At 37.6% G+C, this 24,476-nt stretch overlaps 1 protein-coding gene across 4 annotated transcripts; it reads left to right on the top strand.

Annotated features, from left to right (window-relative positions):
• The first annotated feature begins 1,873 nt into the window (after nucleotides 1-1,873).
• On the top strand, nucleotides 1,874-24,454 carry LOC127443631 (uncharacterized). Of its 4 annotated transcripts, none has more exons than XM_051702345.1 (18): nucleotides 1,876-2,121; nucleotides 6,166-6,336; nucleotides 6,432-6,536; nucleotides 8,049-8,216; nucleotides 8,311-8,413; nucleotides 8,525-9,132; nucleotides 13,345-14,143; nucleotides 15,474-15,648; nucleotides 17,879-18,039; nucleotides 18,309-18,494; nucleotides 18,632-18,717; nucleotides 18,820-18,882; nucleotides 20,055-20,146; nucleotides 21,290-21,369; nucleotides 21,490-21,578; nucleotides 22,012-22,154; nucleotides 23,525-23,627; nucleotides 23,727-24,454. In XM_051702345.1, the coding sequence occupies exons 2-18, from the start codon at nucleotides 6,173-6,175 to the stop codon at nucleotides 23,929-23,931; spliced, it is 3,330 nt and encodes a 1,109-aa protein (XP_051558305.1). In that variant the 5' UTR covers nucleotides 1,876-2,121; nucleotides 6,166-6,172; the 3' UTR covers nucleotides 23,932-24,454. The 4 variants fall into 4 exon arrangements, 3 of the variants coding, with proteins under 3 accessions (XP_051558307.1, XP_051558305.1, XP_051558306.1); XM_051702346.1 differs by lacking the exon at nucleotides 1,876-2,121 and adding an exon at nucleotides 5,308-5,369; XR_007897684.1 differs by lacking the exons at nucleotides 22,012-22,154; nucleotides 23,525-23,627; nucleotides 23,727-24,454 and having other exon boundaries at nucleotides 1,874-2,121; nucleotides 20,383-21,369; nucleotides 21,490-21,558.
• Nucleotides 24,455-24,476: the final 22 nt, after the last annotated feature.

Genomic DNA, 24,476 nt, shown 5'->3' with positions numbered 1-24,476 from the left:
AAACTTCATTCAACTGAAGTAACCACTGACTGTGCACACTATTTTTTACTTTATCTGTGAACTTTAAACCATTAGCGCTGTTTGGGCCTTTTTTGACACATTTCATTTTTGTTTCTTTAATAAAAATGAATTCCTTCATCTGAGTGGTACAAGGCTTGGTGACTTTCCTACACTTGCTATCTGGAAAAATCTGGACTCTATTTGATGATTCTAGGTGGTTTTATCAAACAGTGCAACACATCATGTTCGGGTCAAATTTTACCCACCATAGGAAATTAATGGGTGAGACTAAAACACAGAGCATTTTAATTTGTCAAATAAACAAAGAACATTCAAAGAACATACACACACAGAAATGAAAGAGTGAGTCTATAACACATCCACAGTGTAGAACACACACACACACACACAGCTTTGTTTTTACTATACTGGTAGTGTCATCTCATGGACCATTGTTTTCATATCAGGCTAATGATATTTTCTTTCTCCCAACCCTAGCCCTAAACCTAACCATCACACAAACCTGTGCACATCACTAGATGCATAGACCAACATCATCTGACCAATTTTTTATCCTTTTTTCTTTTTACTATATTATCACAAATATGTACTTTAGTAGTGAATACATTTCGCCCTCACATGTATAGACAAATCTGTACACACAGACAGATCAAAGTTTACGCTAGAATTTTGATGTTTGAAATAAATGGTAGGTTACAAAAAGCTTCCTCTATGTCTTTTCTTTGTGATAGCATGGTCAGATTTGACTGTAAGCATACAGTATTTTGGCAACACTGAAATCATCTGACACTTCAACCCAAGCGTTTTTTTAAGAAAAAAGCTACAATTCGACAAATAATAGTTTTTATATAATGTCTTAATATATATCTAGTGCATAACATGTGATAATATTTAGAAATTAAATTAGTTAAACATTGGGTTATAGAGATAAACTGAGTTGAGCACTGATGACGTCCACTGGTTACAACTGTTATTTCATGTAATTGTTGTTTTTGTTCCAGTAGACACCAGCAGATACCCCAAATGCATGACATATTTTAATATTTTGGCAATATTTCAATTAACCTAAGTAAAGGTTTTTATTGAAATGAGATAACATAAAATGTTTATTTTATATTCCAAATATTTTATATGAAAATTAATTGAGTAATTTGGCACTTTTTTAATTGGTATGTGGTTAGAGTAGAATTTTAAGGTAAGACCGTTGCACTTAATCACAAACCGCTGGGATTGGTCCAGCCTGAACAGCGCTGAGAAAAGAAACGTACTAATTGACAGACGAAAGTGCTCCTAAATACTGCTTCAGCATCGGTCTGGATTTTAATTTACACCTGAAAATTCCACTGAGAAACATATGGATTTTGAATGGATGTCTATGGGGGAGATACTTCAGTGTGAGGAACAAACTGCTTTTGTGAGGAAACAGCTCATCACTTATCCGCTAATCTTCAAATCATTTTGGAATAAACTATGTGTGGAGCAGTGTTGCCAACTACTTTTAATGAAAAGTAGCTAAAGCACTTACAAGCAATTTCCAAGCTGCTGCTCTGCACTGCTAAAATCCTGATTTTATAACATCAGTTAAAGACAACGGCTGTGCTGTGATTTCGGCTATATTTACATGTAAAATGTTAACTCGGAGAGAAAGTTAGAAGCAACAGAATGCCTTCGTCTGTGTAACAGTGAGCGATAAGCAAGAAAAATAATGGTCAAATTAAATTGTTTAAATCAAAACAAAGGAGGAGCAAACCATACAGATTATTGATTGGTCCTTGGCAACTCTGTTTGCACATGTGCAGCTCATTCACGTCTGTGTCAGCTGCCGTGCGGTGAACTGAATGTGCTGCTCCTCTGTCTGCCACTCACTGAAAGGAGTAGACACAGAGAGAGGTATGCCTGCGGCGGGAAAGCAAGACCTCGCGCTCGCACGGCAGTACTAGCTACTCTTCTACGGAAAGTAGCTAAGATTTGTCGCTTGGTGCTTTTTAGAAAAAAAAGTCGCTAAATCTAGTGACAAAGTCGCTAAGTTGGCAACACTGGGGAGTTTACAACGATACAATCGCTGTTTTATAAGAGAAGACACAGACAATTTTGCGACAGGTAGGTGCCAGATTACGGATCTCCCCATTAATTTGCATGGTATCCGGAAACGGTGACTTACTGTCGTAACCAAGGAGCTCAACAAGACCAGTCGTAACACGCTAGTTGACCGTTACGCTCTCTCTCTCTCTCTCTCTCTTTATTTTTTATTTATTTATTTTTATTTAGAACAATGCAAAAAGTACAAACGAGTACATATAGCAAAAAACATGTCAGGGGCTTACAGGGAGAATTACATGAAAAAAAAAAAAAAATACATTAAATGAAAAATGTAAGCATAGTTCGTATCAGTTGTATAGTTCGTATTGCTTTCAAATTTCTACTTTTAGATATAGTTTCCAGATATGTTTTAATGTCAGTTTTAAATTGTTCAAATACAGATATTTTTTTAATCCATTTGAATTTATGTATATAATAATGAGACATAATAATGATTAAATCACATATAAATACTAGATTTTTATCTTTATCAATTGAGAAACATTTTAACATCACATCACTTTCTTCTAAATTAACAATTATTTTTGGAAATAATTTTCTACCTCTCTCCAGAAGGCTTGTACCTTAGGACACTCCCAAAATAAATGATTAATAGTCTCAGGGGCACTTTTACAAAATGTACAATTATATTCCGCTCTAACTTTAAAGCATTGTACCACAAGTGTCTTGACTGGGTATACTCGATGTACAATCTTATATGAAACCTCCTTCACTTTATTTATAATACAATACTTGTGAGGGTCAACCATATTGTACTCCAATCAAACTGTTTTTTAAACAAAGTTCCATTTAGCTGTAAAAGCAAGGATATCTTTTGTTTGAAAAAGGGAACGTGTAAGGTGTGTAAGAAAAAATTATTACACCCATATCTTAAAAAATCCTTGCCGTGCAACCTAATGCAGGAAGTAAACTCTTCAACTGATTCTAATAAACGACTATTGTCATACCTAAAAGTCTCAAAATTTACCTGGGAATTGCATACAATACCCTTAAATACTGGCTAGGTTCAATTGGAAAGTTATACATATTGATAATTCGGTATAACTACAGGTGCATCTCAATAAATTAGAATGTCGTGGAAAAGTTCATTTGTTTCAGTAATTCAACTCAAATTGTGAAACTCGTGTATTAAATAAATTCAGTGCACACAGACTGAAGTAGTTTAAGTCTTTGGTTCTTTTAATTGTGATGATTTTGGCTCACATTTAACAAAAACCCACCAATTCACTATCTCAAAAAATTAGAATACATCATAAGATCAATAAAAAAAAAAAACATTTTTAGTGAATTGTTGGCCTTCTGGAAAGTATGTTCATTTACTGTATATGTACTCAATACTTGGTAGGGGCTCCTTTTGCTTTAATTACTGCCTCAATTTGGTGTGGCATGGAGGTGATCAGTTTGTGGCACTGCTGAGGTGGTATGGAAGCCCAGGTTTCTTTGACAGTGGCCTTCAGCTCATCTGCATTTTTTGGTCTCTTGTTTCTCATTTTCCTCTTGACAATACCCCATAGATTCTCTATGGGGTTCAGGTCTGGTGAGTTTGCTGGCCAGTCAAGCACACCAACACCATGGTCATTTAACCAACTTTTGGTGCTTTTGGCAGTGTGGGCAGGTGCCAAATCCTGCTGGAAAATGAAATCAGCATCTTTAAAAAGCTGGTCAGCAGAAGGAAGCTTGAAGTGCTCCAAAATTTCTTGGTAAACGGGTGCAGTGACTTTGGTTTTCAAAAAAACACAATGGACCAACACCAGCAGATGACATTGCACCCCAAATCATCACAGACTGTGGAAACTTAACACTGGACTTCAAGCAACTTGGGCTATGAGCTTCTCCACCCTTCCTCCAGACTCTAGGACCTTGGTTTCCAAATGAAATACAAAACTTGCTCTCATCTGAAAAGAGGACTTTGGAACACTGGGCAACAGTCCAGTTCTTCTTCTCCTTAGCCCAGGTAAGACGCCTCTGACGTTGTCTGTGGTTCAGGAGTGGCTTAACAAGAGGAATACGACAACTGTAGCCAAATTCCTTGACACGTCTGTGTGTGGTGGCTCTTGTTGCCTTGACCCCAGCCTCAGTCCATTCCTTGTGAAGTTCACCCAAATTCTTGAATCGATTTTGCTTGACAATCATAAGGCTGCGGTTCTCTCGGTTGGTTGTGCATCTTTTTCTTCCACACTTTTTCCTTCCACTCAACTTTCTGTTAACATGCTTGGATATAGCACTCTGTGAACAGCCAGCTTCTTTGGCAATGAATGTTTGTGGCTTACCCTCCTTGTGAAGGGTGTCAATGATTGTCTTCTGGACAACTGTCAGATCAGCAATCTTCCCCATGATTGTGTAGCCTAGTGAACCAAACTGAGAGACCATTTTGAAGGCTCAGGAAACCTTTGCAGGTGTTTTGAGTTGATTAGCTGATTGGCATGTCACCATATTCTAATTTTTTGAGATAGTGAATTGGTGGGTTTTTGTTAAATGTGAGCCAAAATCATCACAATTAAAAGAACCAAAGACTTAAACTACTTCAGTCTGTGTGCACTGAATTTATTTAATGCACGAGTTTCACAATTTGAGTTGAATTACTGAAATAAATGAACTTTTCCACGACATTCTAATTTATTGAGATGCACCTGTATATAAGATACCTCATTTTTAATTAATTACTTAACCCAAATAATTCCCTTTTCAAACCAATTATCAAAAAAAGTGTTTTGTTTCTAACCCTTATATATCTATTATTCCAAATTGTGCATTTATGGGGCGAGAAATTATGATTGTACATTAGCGACCAAAAAAGTAAAACCTGTTTATGGAAACTTGCACGTTTTATGGAAATCTTATTAATATCAAAATCACATTTCAATAAAAACTCTATACCACCTACTTTTTGAAATATAAGACTTGGTACTATACACCTTATACTTTGTTTATTTTTAAGATAATTTTGCAACCATTTTACTTTAAATATCATATTGGAAGTCTTAAAATCTAAAACATTCAATCCTCCTTCACTTTTTAAGACCGTTACGCTCTCTCACCTATGGCAAAAGCGCGGAGGTTGTTTTATGGGTAGGTAGAACTGTATAGAAGATCTTTGGCTTCCCTCTGGTGAGCTTGTCAAATTTATCACGCCCTCTTGGGTGACGTAATCATCAATGACCAATCAATAGCTCCTCTCAGTTTGAACGTAGAGCGGGTTGTTGTACTGGCTGGCTGGCTGGCTAGCTGGCTGGCTATTGTTTGCGTTGGTAATAATATATTTGACATTATACATTTATTAATTAATCTCATTTTCTGAGACCATAGAAGCGACCTGCATGTCACGACATCGAGGTCAATTTAATTGTCAACATAACAGCGCATTCGTTTTTAAAATATGCGCAAGGCAGTGCAGTTGTTTCTTGTTTAGCGGTTTGCTCATGTTTTCATGGATTTTCCTAACACTTTCTTTAACGCATATCTGAAAAGTATTGGTTGTAATTTTGGTTTATTTGCATGTTTATTTTATTATAGGTTAACGATTCCTGTTTGTCAGGTAATTACAAAGCGTTTAAGATCCAAGACATTTGCCTTGAAAATTCAAAGGCCCGTATTCAAAAAATGTCAAAGAAAAGTTATTGGTCTCTTGAGTGCGTTTAGTTTAAGTTTTATTTACATTTTTGAAGAATATACAAACAACGTATGGGAAACAAATAGCAATGAGCAATGTTATATAATATAATCTATGAATTCAACATTACAAAAAGAAAACATGGGTGTGTCCAAAACATCTCTTATAGTTAGTAAAAAAAAAAAAAAAGTTTTTTTCGTTTTAGTAAAATGAAACGAGAAAGTAAAGAGGGTTCTAATAACTATTCTTGGGTTCCAGCGATATGATTAAACACTGATCTATGCGGATCTGCCTGTGTCAAGATTATTGTCCTGTAGCAGACTGTAATACAGTTCTGGTACCGAGATGCATCACAGGTTCATTAAGGAGTTGTTTGTGGTGTTTTACCATTTTTAAATTTTTTTTTAAATGTTTCATTCCACTCTGTATTACAGACCCATAATGAATGCCAGAGGAAAAAATGGACAGGTGTTTATGAGGACATACAGTAAACGAATGCGAAAGGTTGAGCCTTGGTTCTCACCTGACCTGAAGAAGGCAGCTTTCTCTTTTTCTAGCACTCCATCTGATCAGTCCATACCAGAGGCCACACAACCCAAGAAACGGTAAAAAAAACCCACACACACACACACACTTACTCATTAACATTACCATGTTATATTACAAGACAGAGTTTTTTTTTTTTTTTTTCTGTTTTAAGGAGAATGAGAGAAACAGCGTCACGGAAAGCTAAGAGCAAAAGAATGACTGACATAAAAGAGAAGGAGAGTGATGAGGAAAACTATGCACCGTCCTTGCCATACAGGTCGGGACTGTGGAAAAAGCCACTCTAGAACAAATATTTTGCCAACATTAAGGGGAGAACAGATGAAGTTCTTAATATAAAAATATATATATACACTGGCAGCCAAAAGTTTGGAGTAATGTACAGATTTTGCTGTTTCAGAAGGAAATTGGTACTTTAATTCACCAAAGTGGCATTCAACTGATCACAAAGTATAGTCAGGACATTACTGATGTAAAAAACAGCACCATCACTATTTGAAAAAATCTAGACATGCCCCATTTCCAGCAGCCATCACTCCAATACCTTATCCTTGAGTAATCATGCTAAATTGATAATTTGGTACTAGAAAATCACTTGCCATTATATAAAACACTGCTGAAAGCTATTTGGTTTGTTAAATGAAGCTTAGAATTGTCTTTGTATTTGTTTTTGAGTTGCCAGAGTATGCAAAAGACTGGCATGTCTGAAGGTCAATATTAGGTCAAAAAAGAAACTGCTTTCTCTAGAAACTCGTCAGTCAATCATTTTTTTGAGGAATGAAGGCTAAACAATGCTTGAAACTGCCAAAAAAAAAAAAAAAATACAAATGTGTACACTGCAGTCTTCAAAGACAAAGGACAACTGGCTCTAACAAGGACAGAAAGAGATGTGGAATGCCAGATGTACAGCTAAACAAGAGGATAAGTACATCAGAGTCTCTAGTTTGAGAAATAGACGCCTCACATGTCCTCAGCTGACAGCTTCATTGAATTCTACCTGCTCAACACGTTTCATGTACAACAGTAAAGAGAAGACTCAGGGGTGCAGGCCTTATGGGAAGAATTGCAAAGATAAAGACACTTTTGAAACGGAAAAAGAAAAAGAAAAGGTTAGAGTGGGCAAAGAAGCACAGACATTGGACAACAGATAATTGGAAAAGAGTGTTAAGGATCTTAACCCCATTGAGCATTTGTGGGATCAGTTAGACTGTAAGGTGCATGAGAAGTGCCCGACAAGACAGCCACATCTATGGCAAGTGCTACAGGAAGCGTGGGGTGAAATGTCAACTGAGTTTCTGGATAAACTGACAGCTAGAATGCCAAAGATCTGCAAAGCTGTAAATGCTGCACGTGGAGGATTTTTTAATGAAAACACTTAGTAGTTTAAGAAGTTCTGAAATTTTTTTTTTTTCAAATTGTAATAGTAATTTTTAACATTATTAATGTCCTGACTATACATTGTGATCAGTTGAATGCCACTTTGGTGAATAAAAGTACCAATTTCTTTTCATAAGAGCAAAATCTGTACATTATTCCAAACTTTTGGCCGCCTGTGTGTGTGTGTGTGTGTGTGTGTGTGTGTATATATATATACATACATACATACATACATACAGTATGTACTGTATATATTTTTAATACCAATGTTCAAGAACAATTTAAGCTTCAAGTGGCATGTCTGCTTTTTCATTGAAGAGAACAGCATCATTTACCTGTTTTCTTTTTACCCTTTGTCTTTCCTTCATGGTTCCTCATGAGTTTGTATCTGCAGAAAGAAGACAAATGCTAAACCATCAGTGAGGACTACAGCTGTGAGAGAGACTCGAACAACAAAACAGTTGAAAAGAAATATACAGTCAGTTCTCAGCAGCAGTGAGAATGAGGATGATTCCTTAATGAAGAAAATCTTTACAAGAACATCTGAAGAAGAATGTGCTGAGTAAGTCTTGTAGTGTAAATTCTGTAAGAAATCAGAAAACACTCCATCTCAGTCCATCTCAGTTTGACTAATATGATATTTTGTGTCCTGTTAGTGCTGAGAAAGTGTCAGACCCTACCGTTTTGGGCAGGTATGTCACACATCACAAAAGACCACTGCCATCTATCCAAGCTCAGAAACACACCAACAAGCAGATTGTAAGTGACAGTGTCCTGTTTGTGTGTGTGTGAGAGAGAGAAAATGGTCACTGTTTGTCATTGAAACATCAGTGTTTTGTTCATGTTTCTCACCCTTCTCCTTTTTCCTAGTCTGTTGCTCTTCACCGCACAATAAATTCCTCAGATGATTTCCTCCCTTTATTTTCGTGTAAAAAAGGACTTGCAAGCAGGAAGCCATTCTCTGTGGAAAACCGTAGCTCAAACAAGCCCACCACTAACAAGAACCGCAAACACTCCAAGAAACGTGAGGCTCTGGGTGAGGTGTCTTTTAATGATAGCGATGAGCAGCACCTTCCAGGTAAATGTCCCCTATTGTCCAGCACCCCTTCCCTGGTCTGCGGACAGCTCCTGCACTTGCCAGAGCCCTCCATTAGTGAGATCTCTTCCCTCAGCTTTGATGAACTTTACCAGTCTACAAAAACCAACAAAAGCACTCACTGTTTAAAGAATGCCCGTGCGTGTGATCGCACTGTGCAGAAGGAGGGAATCCAACAGCTCCTAAACTACACAGGAGAGAGAGTGATGCAGAAGAGGGAGGGAGGAGAGGAATCAGTTGTGGAGGAGACAGCTGGGGATGGAGAGAGGGACCAAAGAAAAGAGGGATGTGCAGGGGAAACATCTTCACAGGCAAGCACAGGCTTTGCATATGTGTCACCTCTGTCAAACCTGGAATCTTTAGCAGAGGAGCTAAAGGAGAGGTGAGTAATGCCTCATTTACAAAGATTAAGCCCAGTGATATTTTTTCCAGCTGTTGTATTGCACAACTTTGACACAACATACAGCAGCACAACATACACTGATCAGCCACAACATTAAAACCACCTGCTTAATATTGTGCCAAAACTGCACCAACCCGCATCTCAGAATAGCATTCTGAGATGCTATTCTTCTCACCACAATTGTACAGAGCGGTTATCTGTGTTACCGTAGACTTTGTCAGTTCGAACCAGTCTGGCCATTCTCTGTTGACCTCTCTCATCAACAAGGCATTTCCATCCACAGAACTTCCGGTCACTGGATATTTTTTGTTTTTGGCACCATTCTGAGTAAATTCTAGAGACTGTTGTGTGTGAATATCCCAGGAGATCAGCAGTTACAGAAATACTCAAACCAGCCCATCTGGCACCAACAATCATCCATGCGATTATCTAATCAGCCAATTGTGTGGCAGCAGTGCATAAAATCATGCAGAAATGGGTCAGGAGCTTCAGTTAATGTTCACATCAACCATCGGTATGGGGAAAAAATGTGATCTCACTGATTTGGACCGTGGCATGAGTGTTGGTGCCAGATGGGCTGGTGATCTGCTGATCTCCTGAGATTTTCATGCACAACGGTCTCTAGAATTTACTCAGAATAGTGCTAAAAACAAAAAACATCCAGTGAGTGGCAGTTCTGTGGATGTAAATGCCTTGTTGATGAGAGAGGTCAACAGAGAATGGCCAGACTGGTTCGAACTCACAAAGTCTACAGTAACTCAGATAACCACTCTGTACAATTGTGGTGAGAAGAATAGCATCTCAGAATGCTATTCTGAGATGTGGGTTGGTGCTGTTTTGGCGGCACGAGGGGGACCTACACAATATTAGGCAGGTTGTTTTAATGTTGTGGCTGATCGGTGTACATTTAGCCAGTCAAAAGTTTGGACTCACTTTACTGAATTTATTTCTTATGCTTAAAGGAATAATTCACCCAAAAAGGAAAGTTCTGTCATTATTTACTCGCTCCAGACGTTGTACGACTTTCTTTATTCAATGGAACACAAAAGGAGAAATGTAAATTTATTTTAGTTTATTTTCCATATAATATTTATAATGAAAAGCGAACAGTGACTCTGATCTGCCAAGCTCAATAAAACCAACCACAGTAAAAACAATCAATACGTTTACTACACTATATTCCAAGTCCTCTGAAGCCATTTGATAACTTTGTGTGATGAGCAGAACAAAATTTAAGTCGTTATTCACTCTCAGATCAAATCAATAATAAATCACTGAAATCCAAAATTGTGGCTGCATTGATAACATTAAACTTAATTGGACCTCAAACCTGTATGAGTCATATTGATTACTTTTACTGTGATTTTATGTATTTATTTTATTTTTTTTTAAGCTGGAGTCACCATTCACTTTCATTATATGGTTCAATGACGTGATGCACATTTTTTTTGTCCAGATTTATTAAATTATTCCGAAATAATTTACAAATGCAATTCACACAAAACAATTACTTTAATATACCTCTTCTACTGTGTTGGAGATTAAAGTCATTTCTATATTTTTTCTGAACTAGAATTTTTGTGTATATATATATATATATATATAATTTTTTTTTTTTTTTTCTCCCCAATTTGGAATTCCCAATGCGCTCTAAGTCCTCGTGGTGTAGTGCCTCAATCCAGGTGGTGGAGGACGAATCTCAGTTGCCTCCGCATCTGAGACCGTCAAGCCACGCAGTTTAGCATGTGGCTTGTTGAGCACGTTACCGCAGAGACCTAGCGCTTGTGGAGGCTTCATGCCATTCTCCGCAGCATCCACGCACAACTCACCACGCGCCCCACCGAGAGCGAGAACCACATTATAGCGACCACGAGAAGGTTACCCCATGTGACTCTACCCTCCCTTGCAGCCGGGCCAATTTGGTTGCTTAGGAGACCTGGCTGGAGTCACTCAGTACACCCTGGATTCGAACTCTCGACTCCAGGGGTGGTAGTCAGTGTCTTTACTCGCTGAGCTACCCAGGCCCCTCTAAACTAGATTTTTTTAAGATTTACCATTTTTGTCACCTTGGACAACCTTATTTGTCAGTTACCCAAATGGCAAATAAACCTTCCTAAAAATTTGCCTTTTGTGTTCCACTGAAGAAAGAAAATCATATGTTTGGAGCGACATTAGGGTGGCAGGGTTCGTACAAGGTGCTTGAAGTACTTGAATTTGGCTTTTTCAAATTTAAGTCCTGGAAAACCCTTGAAAATTGCAATTTTTACCAAGAGGTGCTTAAAAAGTTCTTGAATTATAGAAAATCTTAAAATACATTGCTTAAATTATTTAATAAATTAAATGTATTTATTTATTTTCGGAAAAACATGACGACAGACCACTAGACCACTGCTGAAGCAGGCAGTGCATAGACAGCGCTGTCACGTGGCACCTGTTACTTCTGGCAGTGCTGTTCAGAATGGGCCAATCACAATCAAGTGTTACTGGAGGATTTAAAAAATATATATTTTATAGATACTGCTGTTGCGGATTTAACAAGTATGAATCCTTGCAACTATCAGTTTTAATTACAATTTGCTCTCCAGAGTGAAAAAATTAGATGAGATGTAAAATGTTTTGAATGATTTGAATGCAGATCAATGGAGGATTCAGTTGTGTGAGCCGTCTAGTGCCCCCTTCTGTAAAGAAAGCTTTGTGTCTCACAAAATAGGTTATTTCTGACAACATTTGGGTCAATATCAAAATGTTGACAGACATGTCCCTTGACTTTTTTAGTCATGAAAAAGCTTTCAAATAGCGCAAATTTTTATTTTTATAATTTTATAACCTAACCTTTAATGATATGAAATGGCTTGACTCTGTTTTGCCAATTTTTTAGAAAATATATTTGAAATTGTTAATTGCCTGAAAAAAATCCTTGTTCCCTTCATCTGGTACACCAATTCTATGACATGTAAAGTTATTTGTGTATTTATTTTGTACTTATTTTTAATAAAAGCATTAATGCAAGGCCGAACATGTGTGCAAGAAAGCAAAACAAAATGATTATTTATTTAAATAATTTAAAAAGAATGTTTGTTCCTTGATTTCATGTGATTGGTTTTATCAATGTTAAACCTTTTTTTAAACATAAAAAAAAAAAAAAAAAATTTAAATACAAAAAGTTGTAGAAAATTATTTGTAAGGTTTAAGTTCAGAGGCTGCTTAAATATGCATATAGTGATTTTTCCCAGCATGTTAAAAAGTTATTCACATTTTAACTAATATTTCTCACAAAAATATTTGGTGTTGTACCCCATTGAACCCTAAAAATGTGGTGTTGTAACCCATTTAACCCTCATTAGTGTTAACTTAGTGTTAACTTGCTTGTTTTGTGAAACAAAATTAAATAATAAAAGAACAACAGCCAAGTTGTCCTTTATGAATAAAAATTTATGTCAACATGTTACAAAATGTTTACCCTCAGCGTTTATAGGCAAAAAATTAACTAAATGGAAAATTTCAATATTTTGTAAGTTGGAAAGTCAATTTATTTTTGAGAATGACCCATTTGCAATTTCGGTAAGTTCCTCACATAAATCTGTTGTGACTCATGGAACACAGCACATGAGTCATATGGAATACTGTTACGGACCCAGTTTTTTCACTTTTGTTGGAAAGTGAAGTGCGTTTTAAGGGAGCACACTACAACTGCACATCAATTTCGTCATGGATGAACCAAGAATTGTTACTGTGAGAATATGCAGTTAAAGATGCTCATTGTTGTACTTGTAATAAGTGGTGTTTCATAAAAATAAATTAACTGAATGGTTAAAATATTTTTTATTTAAAGTTAACAAAAATAATTTGTTTTAATGACATCTCGAGCATAGTCCTTGAAAACAAATAAAAATGTGCTTAAAAGTCCTTGAATTTATCTTTGAAGCATTTGTACGAACCCTGGGGTGGGTAAGTAAGGACAGATTTTTTTTTTTTTTTATCTTATTCCCAAAGCATTAAGCTTAAATGCTTGGAATTAGCCATAGTTTTGGTGACTATTATTCTAAAATGTGAAAAATAGTAATAATAAAAAAATTTGGTTTTTCCAAATGTTTGACTGGCAAAAACAGTCCAAAGTGTCAAACTTTTTCAGTTAAATAAATATTCTGAAATGTTTCAGTTCAGTTTTTGTCTGTTTATGTGGATGTGTAGGTGTCGCACAGTGGATGTAGCCATAATGCTCAACAGAATAAACATCTCAGACCATCTGTCAGTGCAGAGATGTAGCATGAAACGTGTGGAGAAGATTTCCTCATACTGTTCGGTGTTCTCCATGGCAGCAACCAGTCAGTGCAACCAAACCCACGCTGCTGTATCATCCAGCCACACTTCACTGTCCAAACCATCTCTCACACCTCTCTATATCTCTTCATCCTCCTCAAAATCTCTTTCTACTTCCCGTTCACCTGAGACAGTTTGCCCAAGCCAGCCTCTTATTGACCGTCTTAAGGCTGAATGTCTGTTATCTTGCCTCATCGTCGGCATTCCACGTCTTGACTTGGATGTGCATCCTGATGTCCACCAGGGGGCAGCAAAAGCACCCTGCTTTGACTCCCCGTACATCTGCCAAAGAGACAGTGCAACCTCTCCACCTGTAAAAGAGACAGAGAGTTGCAATGCTAGTTTAAAGAGTCATAGGACTCCTCGTAATATAGAAACAGTTGTTCGACGTCTGTCAGCATCATTCCAACCACCTCCAGGCTCTCCACCTGCCTCTGCAGCTCCTAGCAAAGCACGACCCCCTGCTGTGCCTAAAGAACGCACAGGGGCTGGTACTGGCACTGGTCGTAAAGTTTGTGTGAGTGGACAGAATGTCAGCCGATGGTCAAAGAGAAGTACTAGAGAACACAATGAAAAGTGGAAAACAAAGGAAGGACGAACAAAGGGTGTGTCAGGAGACTACAGTTCCTGGAGCAGCATATTGTCTGCTGGAGCAGACACTAATGCAGTAGTTAGTTATCACTCTGTCAATAATACTTTCATTTACTTATTATTTTGCTCAAATATTTATACTAATTTCTTGACATATTATTGAAAGTATACCTTTATTAAAAATGCTTATTAATAGAGCTGTCATGACATCAATTTGAAGGCCAACCCTGAAGATTTAAGGGCAAAGTGTACTTTTGCTGGTTGCTCCGTGCACAGTATGTGTGACCAAATCTCATCATCAGCACAGTCCGCGCGGCCTGACTCCATGCAGCCCAGATTTTCTTGACCCGTGGACATGGTCCTCGCATGCGCCGATCATTGACTGTACTAAAAGAGTATCACAAAGCACTTGTTGTGGGCATGCGTCGAACATGTTCAAATTAGTTCATGGTCAGAAAAGTATACTTTGAAAGGCAAAGTGGTCGGCCGGGCGTGATATGAACCAGAACCCAGAAACACGATGTATACCTGTGCCTTAAGATTTTTACATTCCCATTTTGTTCTACAACATAAATTACACGCATTACAAACCTATTTGCTAGCAAGTTGCTCTTTAAGAGTTGCAGTGGTTGTTTGATGAATTACACGTCATTCATCAAACATATAAACTCAAATACGTGCTTGACGAGTGAATAGGACAACCGTTATAGTCCTTATGTAGCATATTGAGCTTTTAAAGCACGTAATAGCCACGTTTCCACTATCGGGCCAGTGTTAGCCAGGGCTATCAACTGGTCAGCTGGGGCCAATAGCCTTGGGCCTCGAGCTGCAAGACCAAAACCAATCTGCATTCCCACTATCAGGCCAATAGCACCACAACGTTGACCTAAAATCCACCCTTAATATGGCGCAAAGGTGCCAACATCACGTACCCCACCCATTTCACAAGCAAAAGAGATGCTGGGGTATCATACTCTGGAGACTCGCTAGCCCTCGAAATTAACATGATGGAGAATGGAGACTGAAGCTACCGATTGTTTGCTTATTTTGGTCTTTGCTTGGTGGAAAGCGAGATCTGACTGAGTGAAACTTCGTCTTTGACATTGACCCTGCCTCATTCCCCAGTTGGCCTTCTTTGGCCCGAGGGTAATTGGCAGGCACAGCCTAATTTAGCCCGAAAGTGGAAACACGGTGGTTTAAAAATCCATGTTTGAGTTATGACTGTGTAATTTATATTGTAGAACAAAGAAAGTCTTTTCAAGTAAAGTTAAACACAGACCTTATTTAACTCATAAATTTAGTTTTTGTAGGGTGTTATTTTACAGAAAGTGCCATTATTTTGTGGGAAACATTGACAATAACCAAGAGATTTTGGCTGATTTTGCTTTTGTTTCTGTGCATACATGCAGGAATCAGTGTGTGGCTGGCTGCAGGGCACCAGTGGGATTAGTCTGGCTTTGACCCCACTTAGAAAGGAGCAGATGAGTCTCTCCTCCATCTTGACCAACTTCACTCCTGACACACTCACCACACACTCCTGGGGGCGATTCAAGGCAGCACTGTCCGTGCATAAGAAGAAAACTGGTATGTTTACAACAGGCCAGATAAACCACATAGACATAAACACAAAAGTCTTTGCTGATTTACACACCAAACCAACTAAAGGTCAGGTTTCCTACTGTCATGGAAAACTTGGAAATATCAGGGAATTATATCAATGAATCGGTCTGAATGATGTAAATCATTGATTTATCAGTGAATCAGTCTGAATCAAAATTATTTTTAAAAACAACTGGAAATGACATGGGAAAAGTAATGGAAATTCATTGGTCAAACAGTGTAGGGACCCTGCAAACAATGGGGATTGCCTTAAAACTACACAGGAAGTGTAGTTTAATATATGTACAATGAATCTATATTATTACATTTTCATTTGTGCAAGTCAATAGTTTAGCAAATGAAAGTGTAAAATCACTATTGCTCTGTTTGTTCAAGTAATGCAGTGCACTTTTTTTTTCTACATGAGTATGAACATAGAAAGCAATGGACGCACAGCCCATTGAGCACTGTTGAAGCTGTGCTTCAGTGGAGGTCTATGGCAGATACCTGTATCATTAGATTTCACTGAAATAAAGATCGATGTTCATTGGACATGAGGCTCTAAACACATCAATTTGTGTTCCACCAGGATGCCATGCTTTTCTGGGAGTCTATGGCTTTTCTATTTGTAATTTTTTTGGCCTATCTGACTCAAAGCAGTTTATGTTTTTGTAGTCTGAACAGGACAGAAATAAATAAAATCAGCCTTTTGAAGCCCTGGGAGAGACGAGGGGAGGTAAAGGGGAGAGGGAAGGGTGAGGCGGAGCAACGGAGAGAGAGAGGGAGAAGATCTTGCTCACCGGATGCGCTGTCGCCCGGTCCTCAACCGCTCCTCCGCCCTCTGGCGGATGCAAGCTCGCTCCTCCCCTTCTGTGGATGGCAACGGTTCCTCTGGCTCTCGGCAGCTGGCAGCGACCCCTCCATCCCCTGGCGGATGGCAGCGGCGAGGACTCTGTAACAGCGCATCCCTCTTCCCTCCCGGGTTTCGTCACCAATGTAACAGGGTAAGGCATGGGCGAGGAGGTGGCGGGAACCGGCTAAACAGTCAACGTAAAGTTTCATGTTAAAACTCAACATAAAAACAAACAAACGCGGACATACATGCAACGCGGCCGAGTGCGTCTCTCTCTCTCGAACTGGCGCATCCGGCTCGTCTGTTTCCTTCTCCCAGCTGATTAGCCCGAACCAGGGTCGGCCGTGTGTCCCCGTTTGCGAGCCACCACAATGTTGTTAGGTAGTGAATGTCTCGCACGAATACGGGGTTCCCTTTAAGCATTGTTCCGCTTCAATACAGGACACAAAGCCTTTAACATGGGAGGTTTTACTGCCCACTTAAAATAAAGGACAGTATGGGATGTTCCAGTTAATACAGGACAGTTGTCAACCCATAGCAGCAACTAACATTGCATATGCCAACTCCCATTTTTTTAAGTCATTGTCTGTGATGAATGTGTTCATATTTGATACTGCCCTCATGAAAAACATAATTAGTGGCAAAACATCCATTGCTAAACTCTCACTCAAGGTGCACATACGCAAGTTTCTATTGTTACCATGACAACTAATGTGGACGTGCTAGCAAAATAAACTGCAGTCTAAACAGAAAAAAAATCCAATCTGGACACACACATCATGCAGTTTGAATAGTCAGTCTAAAAAAATCTGATTTTCCCTGAAGTGTGAACAAAGCCTATGGGAGCTTCATGTGCACTAATTTGCAGTAGATCTGCATCTGATTGCTTACTGGGCATTGGGCTTTCAATCAATGTATTTTTGTCCCACCTGGAAGCCAAGCTTCTCTATATGATGATCGGTTGAGCTCTCAAATGGGCGTGACTTATCAACAAATAGCCAAGAATTCAAACGATGACGAACATGATTGACAGCGCATGAAATGCAAAAGCATTGCTGTTGAGCACAGAGTGTTTGGCAGCATGGAGATATATTAGCTGTATATTAGACTAAATATATTAGATATATATTTGTAATCTGATGCAACATGTTTATTTTAGTTTATTAAAATTGGTATTTTACCTGTTTTGTTGCAAAAACAGTTTTTAATCGTAATTTTCATTAAGAAATTTCACTGTTTGAGTTGCAGCTTTTAGAGCAACAGTGGAATTGGGAGATTAAATGCCCCCCTCACTCCTCACTTATTTTTTTTTAATTCCACAAAATCTGTGTGTGTGCTCATGCACAATTCTATTTATTACAGCCTTTCCCACTCCTCGACGCTTGGTTCTGTCTCATCTCAAGACCCCAAGCTCTAGGTTTCCTGTTGACACCAGTCTAGACCTGTTTGCCTCCCCTGTCTGCACAACTTTATCCAGGCTCACGCCTTCACGCCTGCTCCGGTCCACCATAAACACCCCCAGGGTAAGGAGAAAGAGAGCTTTGTGCTTTTTTCAATAAAAAATAGGGGCAATTATGAATATATTTTCTCAATTCATCTGCCATTGGACGGTGTGGCAGAAAGTACGTTTTGGACCCGTTTGTACCTCATTAAAATCAGCGTTATTAAATATTTAACTGTAACTTATTTTTAACTTTCAGGTTACTAAATTTTTTTTTTCTCCCTAGGAGTATTTGTCATTAAAGAGAAGGATCGTTCTCTTCTCTCACTTTTTCTTTTGTCTGTGGTTCAGACTCCATATGACGAGGACATCAGCGATGCAGAGAAAGTGTATCAGGAATGTCAGCAGATTGGCCCACTTTTGTTCAGCGACTGTATCCCTCCATCTCGCATGAAGCTCTGCAACAAAATCGGCGAGGGAACGTTTGGAGAGGTCTTCTCAACCATAAACGACTCCAACCAGACCGTTGCTCTCAAAGTATGTAAACTTAATTTAATCATATGCAATTTTATCGGATTTCATCAGTGTACTAACAACTGCCTGACATGTCACAGTATGAATGAGCATTCATTTGAACAAAACTTTAAAAAAAAAAAAAAATTTGATTACTCTAGATCATTCCAGTGGAGGGCAATCAGAAGGTCAATGGTGAACAACAGAAAACATTTGGCGAAATTCTTCATGAAATTATCATTTCCAAGTAGGACTTATACAATTCTTTCACAGCTCAGTAAATCTGTAATACATTTGAGGTTAAAGCTGTGCAAACTTTAGGAGACACTGATTTTCAATGTTTCTACAGAGAGCTGAGCTGCCTGAATTCAAAGGAAATCAACAAGACAGATGGTTTCATTGGACTCAACAAGTATGCTTCTTTTGTAACAAAATTAAATATAAAATCAGGTGATTTAAAGTACAGTACTGTGCAGAAGTTTTAGGCACTTGTGAAAAATGTTGTATAGTGAGGATGTCTTCAAAAATAATGACATAAATAGTTTTCATTTATCAATTAACATCATACAAAGTCCAGTAAACATAAAAAAGCTAAATCAATATTCAGTGTGACCACCTTTGCCTTTAAAACAGCACCAATTCTCCTAGGTACACCTGGACACAGTTTTTCTTGGTTGTTGGCAGATAGGATGTTCCAACCTTCTTTGAGAATTCGCCACAGTTCTTCTATTTATTTAGACTGTCTCAATTGCTTCTGTCTCTTCATGTAATCCCAGACTGACTTGATGTTCAGTGGGGGGCTTTATGGGGGCCATGACATCTGTTGCAGGGCTCCCTGTTCTTCTATTTGCAAAAATAATGTTTGGGAGTCTAATATTTATATTTCCTATTGACACATTAAAGCTGAAGATATAAATAACCATCTTAAGACAAATGCTATTGTGAAACATCTTTTGCACATTACTGTATGTGTGTATTAAAATTATAAAATTATTGATGTTCACTCATTTTTATTATTTAGTTAAAGCCAAAGTATACTTTGGTTGTCTGCATCGCTGATCAGAACGCAAACAGTATGTGTGACGCAAATTTTATCATCCGCACAGTTGGCACGGACTGCCCATGTGTGGCCCCGTATGTGCACATTGTCGGCGCATGCACCTGCTGTTTACTATACTAAAAGAGTTTCACAAAGCAGTCGTACTACAGATGCGTCGAATGTGTTCATATTCGCTCGTGGTCCAAAGATCATACTTTGAAAGGCAATGCAGTTTCCTTTCGCGATCCGATCCATATCTCGGAAAAACAAAGTATACCTAGGCCTTTAGCCTTATGGTGTTCCACACCCATATGCTGTTGTTTTTTCCGTGGAACACAAAGAGTCCTTCTTTGTCCTTTTTGGAACTTGACTGCCTGTGGTTACTATAAACTGTAATTGTATGGAGCGGTGATTTGTAAAGAATCTTTATAAGTGTCTGTCTTTGTTCCATGGAAAAAAACAGTATATGCATTTGGAACGAAATGAGGGTGAGTAAATAATGACAGAATTTTCACTTTTGGGTGAACTATTCCTTTTATTTTTAGTCTTCATTGTGTGCGTGGACGGTACCCTAAAGCTCTGCTTAAAGCCTGGGACAAGTTTGACCGCCAGAAGGGATCTGAGAATGACAGGCCTGGTAAGCTTTAATGCTTCCTCACACTTTGAGTGCCTAGAATTTAGAGGTGGGACGATATATAGAATTTCGATAAAGATGACGAACCTTATTGAGTCAAACTCGATATTTCGAAATTTAAAACATTGTTTTCTGTCCATGTGATCATAAATGAAATGAAATGACCCGTCAAACCTCATAATCTCTCTATTACTTGATTTTACCCTTACTGTGCTTTTTTTCTTCTTCACTGTTTACAGGGTTCGTACAAGGTCCTTGAAGTGATTAAAGTGCTTGAATTTAGCTTTTAGAAATTTAAGTACTGGAATACCTGGAAAATCACCTTTTGCTGAAAAGTGTTTGAAATGAAAACGGACCATTTCTTTCATGTAATGTGTGTCCATCAAAGATAAAATCCACATGCTCAACTTTAATTGAATAATGTTTCTTTAATATCCTTTCTGTTCTTTACAGTCAGATGAAAAGGTAAAAAGAAAATAAATTTTAAACTCACATGGCACAGATGCGATAAACAAACCAAGAGACTTCTTTCTCGTTAATACACCAGGACACTGTGTGTGCGAGTCTGTGAGATGCTTGTTGATCTCTTAAAGTGACAGTACCATTTTAACAATTGTTATAGTAGAAATGAATGTAAACTCAATGTTATAACTTGTAAATTGTACACATTATTTCTAACAGTGACAGCTCCTATCATTATTATATACAAAATTTCATGATATATTAACTGATAGAATTTAGAATATTTATATTTTTAAAAAGTGAATGTGATTAGAATAATGATAAATAAAATAAATATAGTTTTTTTGTTTATGATCTTTTCTTAAAGAGATAGGTATATATGAGAAACTCTTATTTAAACTTTGAGCATTTATATTGTGTGAACTCTAATTTAATTTAGTTTTGTTCAAAGATTTTTCATAAAAATAAACCATTTTCTGTCATACTTTGTCATTTAAGTGTTATAATATCGAATCGTGATCATCATATCGTATATTGAACCGAATCGTGACATAACCATATTGTTCCATCCCTACTAGAATAATGTTTAGTATAAAAAATTTCTTCCTTTTAATTGTACTACCGGTATATTGAATGTCCATTAATGCGTTTTTGTTTTTTCGTTTTTTTTTCCTGATGGCGCAGATTTCTTTGATGAGGAGCAGCTGTTTTTAATCCTGGAGTTTGAGTTTGGAGGGAGTGATCTGGAGAACATGAATGGAAAGGTACTCTTGCAAGAGTTTCCCTTTGGAGACTAGTTTGCTTTGTTTATACTTCTATTATTTTTGGATTTGTGAGTTATCATTATTCTAGCAACTCATAAGTTTGTGTTTGTGCCATCTCAGCTGTCTTCCATGGCTCAGGCCAAGAGTGTTTTACATCAAGTCACTGCAGCTCTGGCCGTAGCTGAGCAGGCATTGTGCTTTGAACACAGGTAACACACTTTTTTTTTTTTTTTTAAATTTAGAACTTTTTTAGGACTTAAATTTAGGTTTGAAATTTTGTGTCAGTTATTGTTACACTCTGAAGTCCAATTCATGTTAGTCTTAGGTTTCTTGAAAACAGTCTAAATATGGATAGTCGTAGTCATATGGTAATGTGCTGATAGTGCTGATTATAAACAGAACTCTAAACTTTTTTGCAACTCTAACTTAGTTTTATGTAAATGGCAGGGTGGATTGAGGAGGTGGCTTGGCATTGTGAACTTGAGAGTATGTCTACGTAGCTGTATATTGAACTCTTATTTCAAAATGGCAAAGAAATTTATGAATTCATATTTTCCTTTTAAATGTAACACCAGTTAGCATGTACAGAACGATGTGTATGTCAGTGTTTGTTGATGTAAGTGGTGTGTGTTAATTTCTCAGAGACCTTCATTGGGGGAACATTCTGGTGAATAACACTAAGCAGAAGCAGAATGAGTTCATCCTGAACGGAGCAGTGCATTCCTTAGAGACACGAGGAGTTCATGTCAACATAATCGACTACTCGCTCTCACGCCTAGAAATTGGTTAGTCCAAGATCAAAACCTTTTGTCTTACACTGTTTATCTTTTCATAAATTAAAGGAATAGTTCACCTAAAAATTACAATTAATTAAAATTATTACTCATCCTGGTTTTGTTGCAAACCTGTATTCTTTAGTTTTCTCTGTAAAACACAAAAGTAGAATTTTTTTTTTTTTTAAGAATCGTTGCACAGCTCTTTCCACACGACTGTGCATAGTGGCCTTGCTTAAAAAAAAAAATCGCCATAAAAGTAGTCTACACTGTTTATGCGTAGGCCCAAACAGAATCTGTAGACTTTTTTCACATTTTCTTTGCATATTTTGAGGGAAATTCTGCAGAAGGGATATTAAGATTGTTATCTGAAAGCACCATGAAATTAACCAAAATATTTAATAAACAAACATGCAAGGGGTGGGCAATGTGTACAACTTTTCTGAATTACGGTTGTTGCGATTCTGCGGAAATGCAGAGTTCTCTGCGCACACCAATTCCATCTGGGCCTGCTCATGCACTATATTCCAAGTCTTTTGAAGTCATACAAAACCTATGTCTGAGGAACAGAATAATATGTAAGTCTCTGAGAATCTCATCCAAAACTGAATCTTGCATCTAGTGTCCATTCTCGTCCAGTAATAAAAAATTGGATTTTTGGCAATATCATATTAAGATTTCAAATGTAAATACACAAATGGAATGACACAAATTCATAAAATTATCAGGGAAATCCAAACAAAAATGATGGATAAAAAATAGATAATGACGGAAACTTTACAACTCAGTACAACAGAGTGACAGACAATGACTATTTGTAGCGCAACCTCTGATTCGGTTAGAAATGCCAATGGTGAATTAAATAAAATATCTAATTATTATGGGAAAAGAACAATAAATGTAATAAAGGTTCAATAAAGTTATATTTTGAAAGGTTAACATTACTTAAAATATCATGGGGTACTTTCAGCAAATGATTTGTCATAGGGTTTCAGCTGACAACATTTTTTTGGGAACCCCTGGACTAGATGCAAGCTTCAGTAAAGGTAAAGATTGTCAGTGAATAACGATTAAATTTCAGTCTGTTCCTCAAACAAAGCTGTCGTATGGCTTCAGAAGACAGAATATAGCGCACAAGTCATATGAGCTACTGTTATTGTGCTTTTATAGTTATTAGTCCTTTCTAGAGCTTGAATTGGTCAATACTTTATGAATTGTCTGGCAAGAGCTTTCTAACTGTGTAAATCGTTACACACAAAACAGAATATGGTTTTGGAGTGATATGAGGGTAAATATTGACAGAATTTTCAGTTTTGGATGAACTATCCTTTAAAGCAAAGAGGGGCAGGTTTCACAGTGAAAGCACTTTCTTTCTCACTTAGATGGACTGACGGTGTCGTGCGACATCTCTGCTGATGACGAGTTGTTTATGGGCCAGGGAGATTATCAGTTTGAAATCTACCGTTTAATGAAGAAAGAAAACAAGTATTTACCTCACCTTAGAAAGCAAGAGATTTTTACATTTAATTCCAAATCAAATATTGATGATTCTCATTGTTCTTTCTCTCATTTTTTCTGTCTCAGTAACTGCTGGTCGACATATAATCCTCATTCCAACGTGTTGTGGCTACACTATCTGGCTGAAAAACTGTTGAGCATGAACTATAGGAACAAAGCCCAGTCCAGCCAGCATCAGGTGCTAAAGAGCACCCTCAAATCCTTCCACTCGGAGATACTGAATTATGCGTCAGCTACAGAAGCTCTTATGCACAGCAGATTCTTTCAATAAAACGTGTATGTGAGCGTTTTAATTAACTCCATAGGTAGACTAGCATTTTTAGGATTCCAAGTCTAGGAAAAGAAAATGTTCTATCATGCTTCTTAAAAAAACAAAAATAATTTATTGATATACATGAATTATCTAGAGACAGTTACACAGTTTTGGCATAGTATGGCAAAGCCAACTATTCTTGCATTCAACACCACATTTCCACCTCTCCAAAATTGGCAGTCCACTAGATAAATGAGAAATTGGAGCAGAATCGTTCAGTTTCTTATACCTTGTATGATCTTGTGCTGGAGGCATAATGTGCAGGGAGAGACCACACTTAAGTACCAGTGGAGGAAACCTCTACACAGGGAACATTCTCTTCCACCACATACTCTATAACCTCAGTGTCCTGTTGTCCATCATGGTTCTGATGAGTTCTGTATGGTCAATGCATAATTTCTTTTTGTAACACTTTAAGACATTGGGTCTGTGTGTTGCTGCTCGTTGAACAGAATAAACGTGAGATGCATCTTGTAGAAAAGCTTATTTGGTGTTAGCTTGCA

This window comes from Myxocyprinus asiaticus, chromosome 7, assembly GCF_019703515.2.
Source record: "Myxocyprinus asiaticus isolate MX2 ecotype Aquarium Trade chromosome 7, UBuf_Myxa_2, whole genome shotgun sequence".
Taxonomy (NCBI): domain Eukaryota; kingdom Metazoa; phylum Chordata; class Actinopteri; order Cypriniformes; family Catostomidae; genus Myxocyprinus; species Myxocyprinus asiaticus.
Note: the sequence above shows the minus strand (reverse complement) of the source record. Positions and strands in the feature narration are given on the sequence as shown.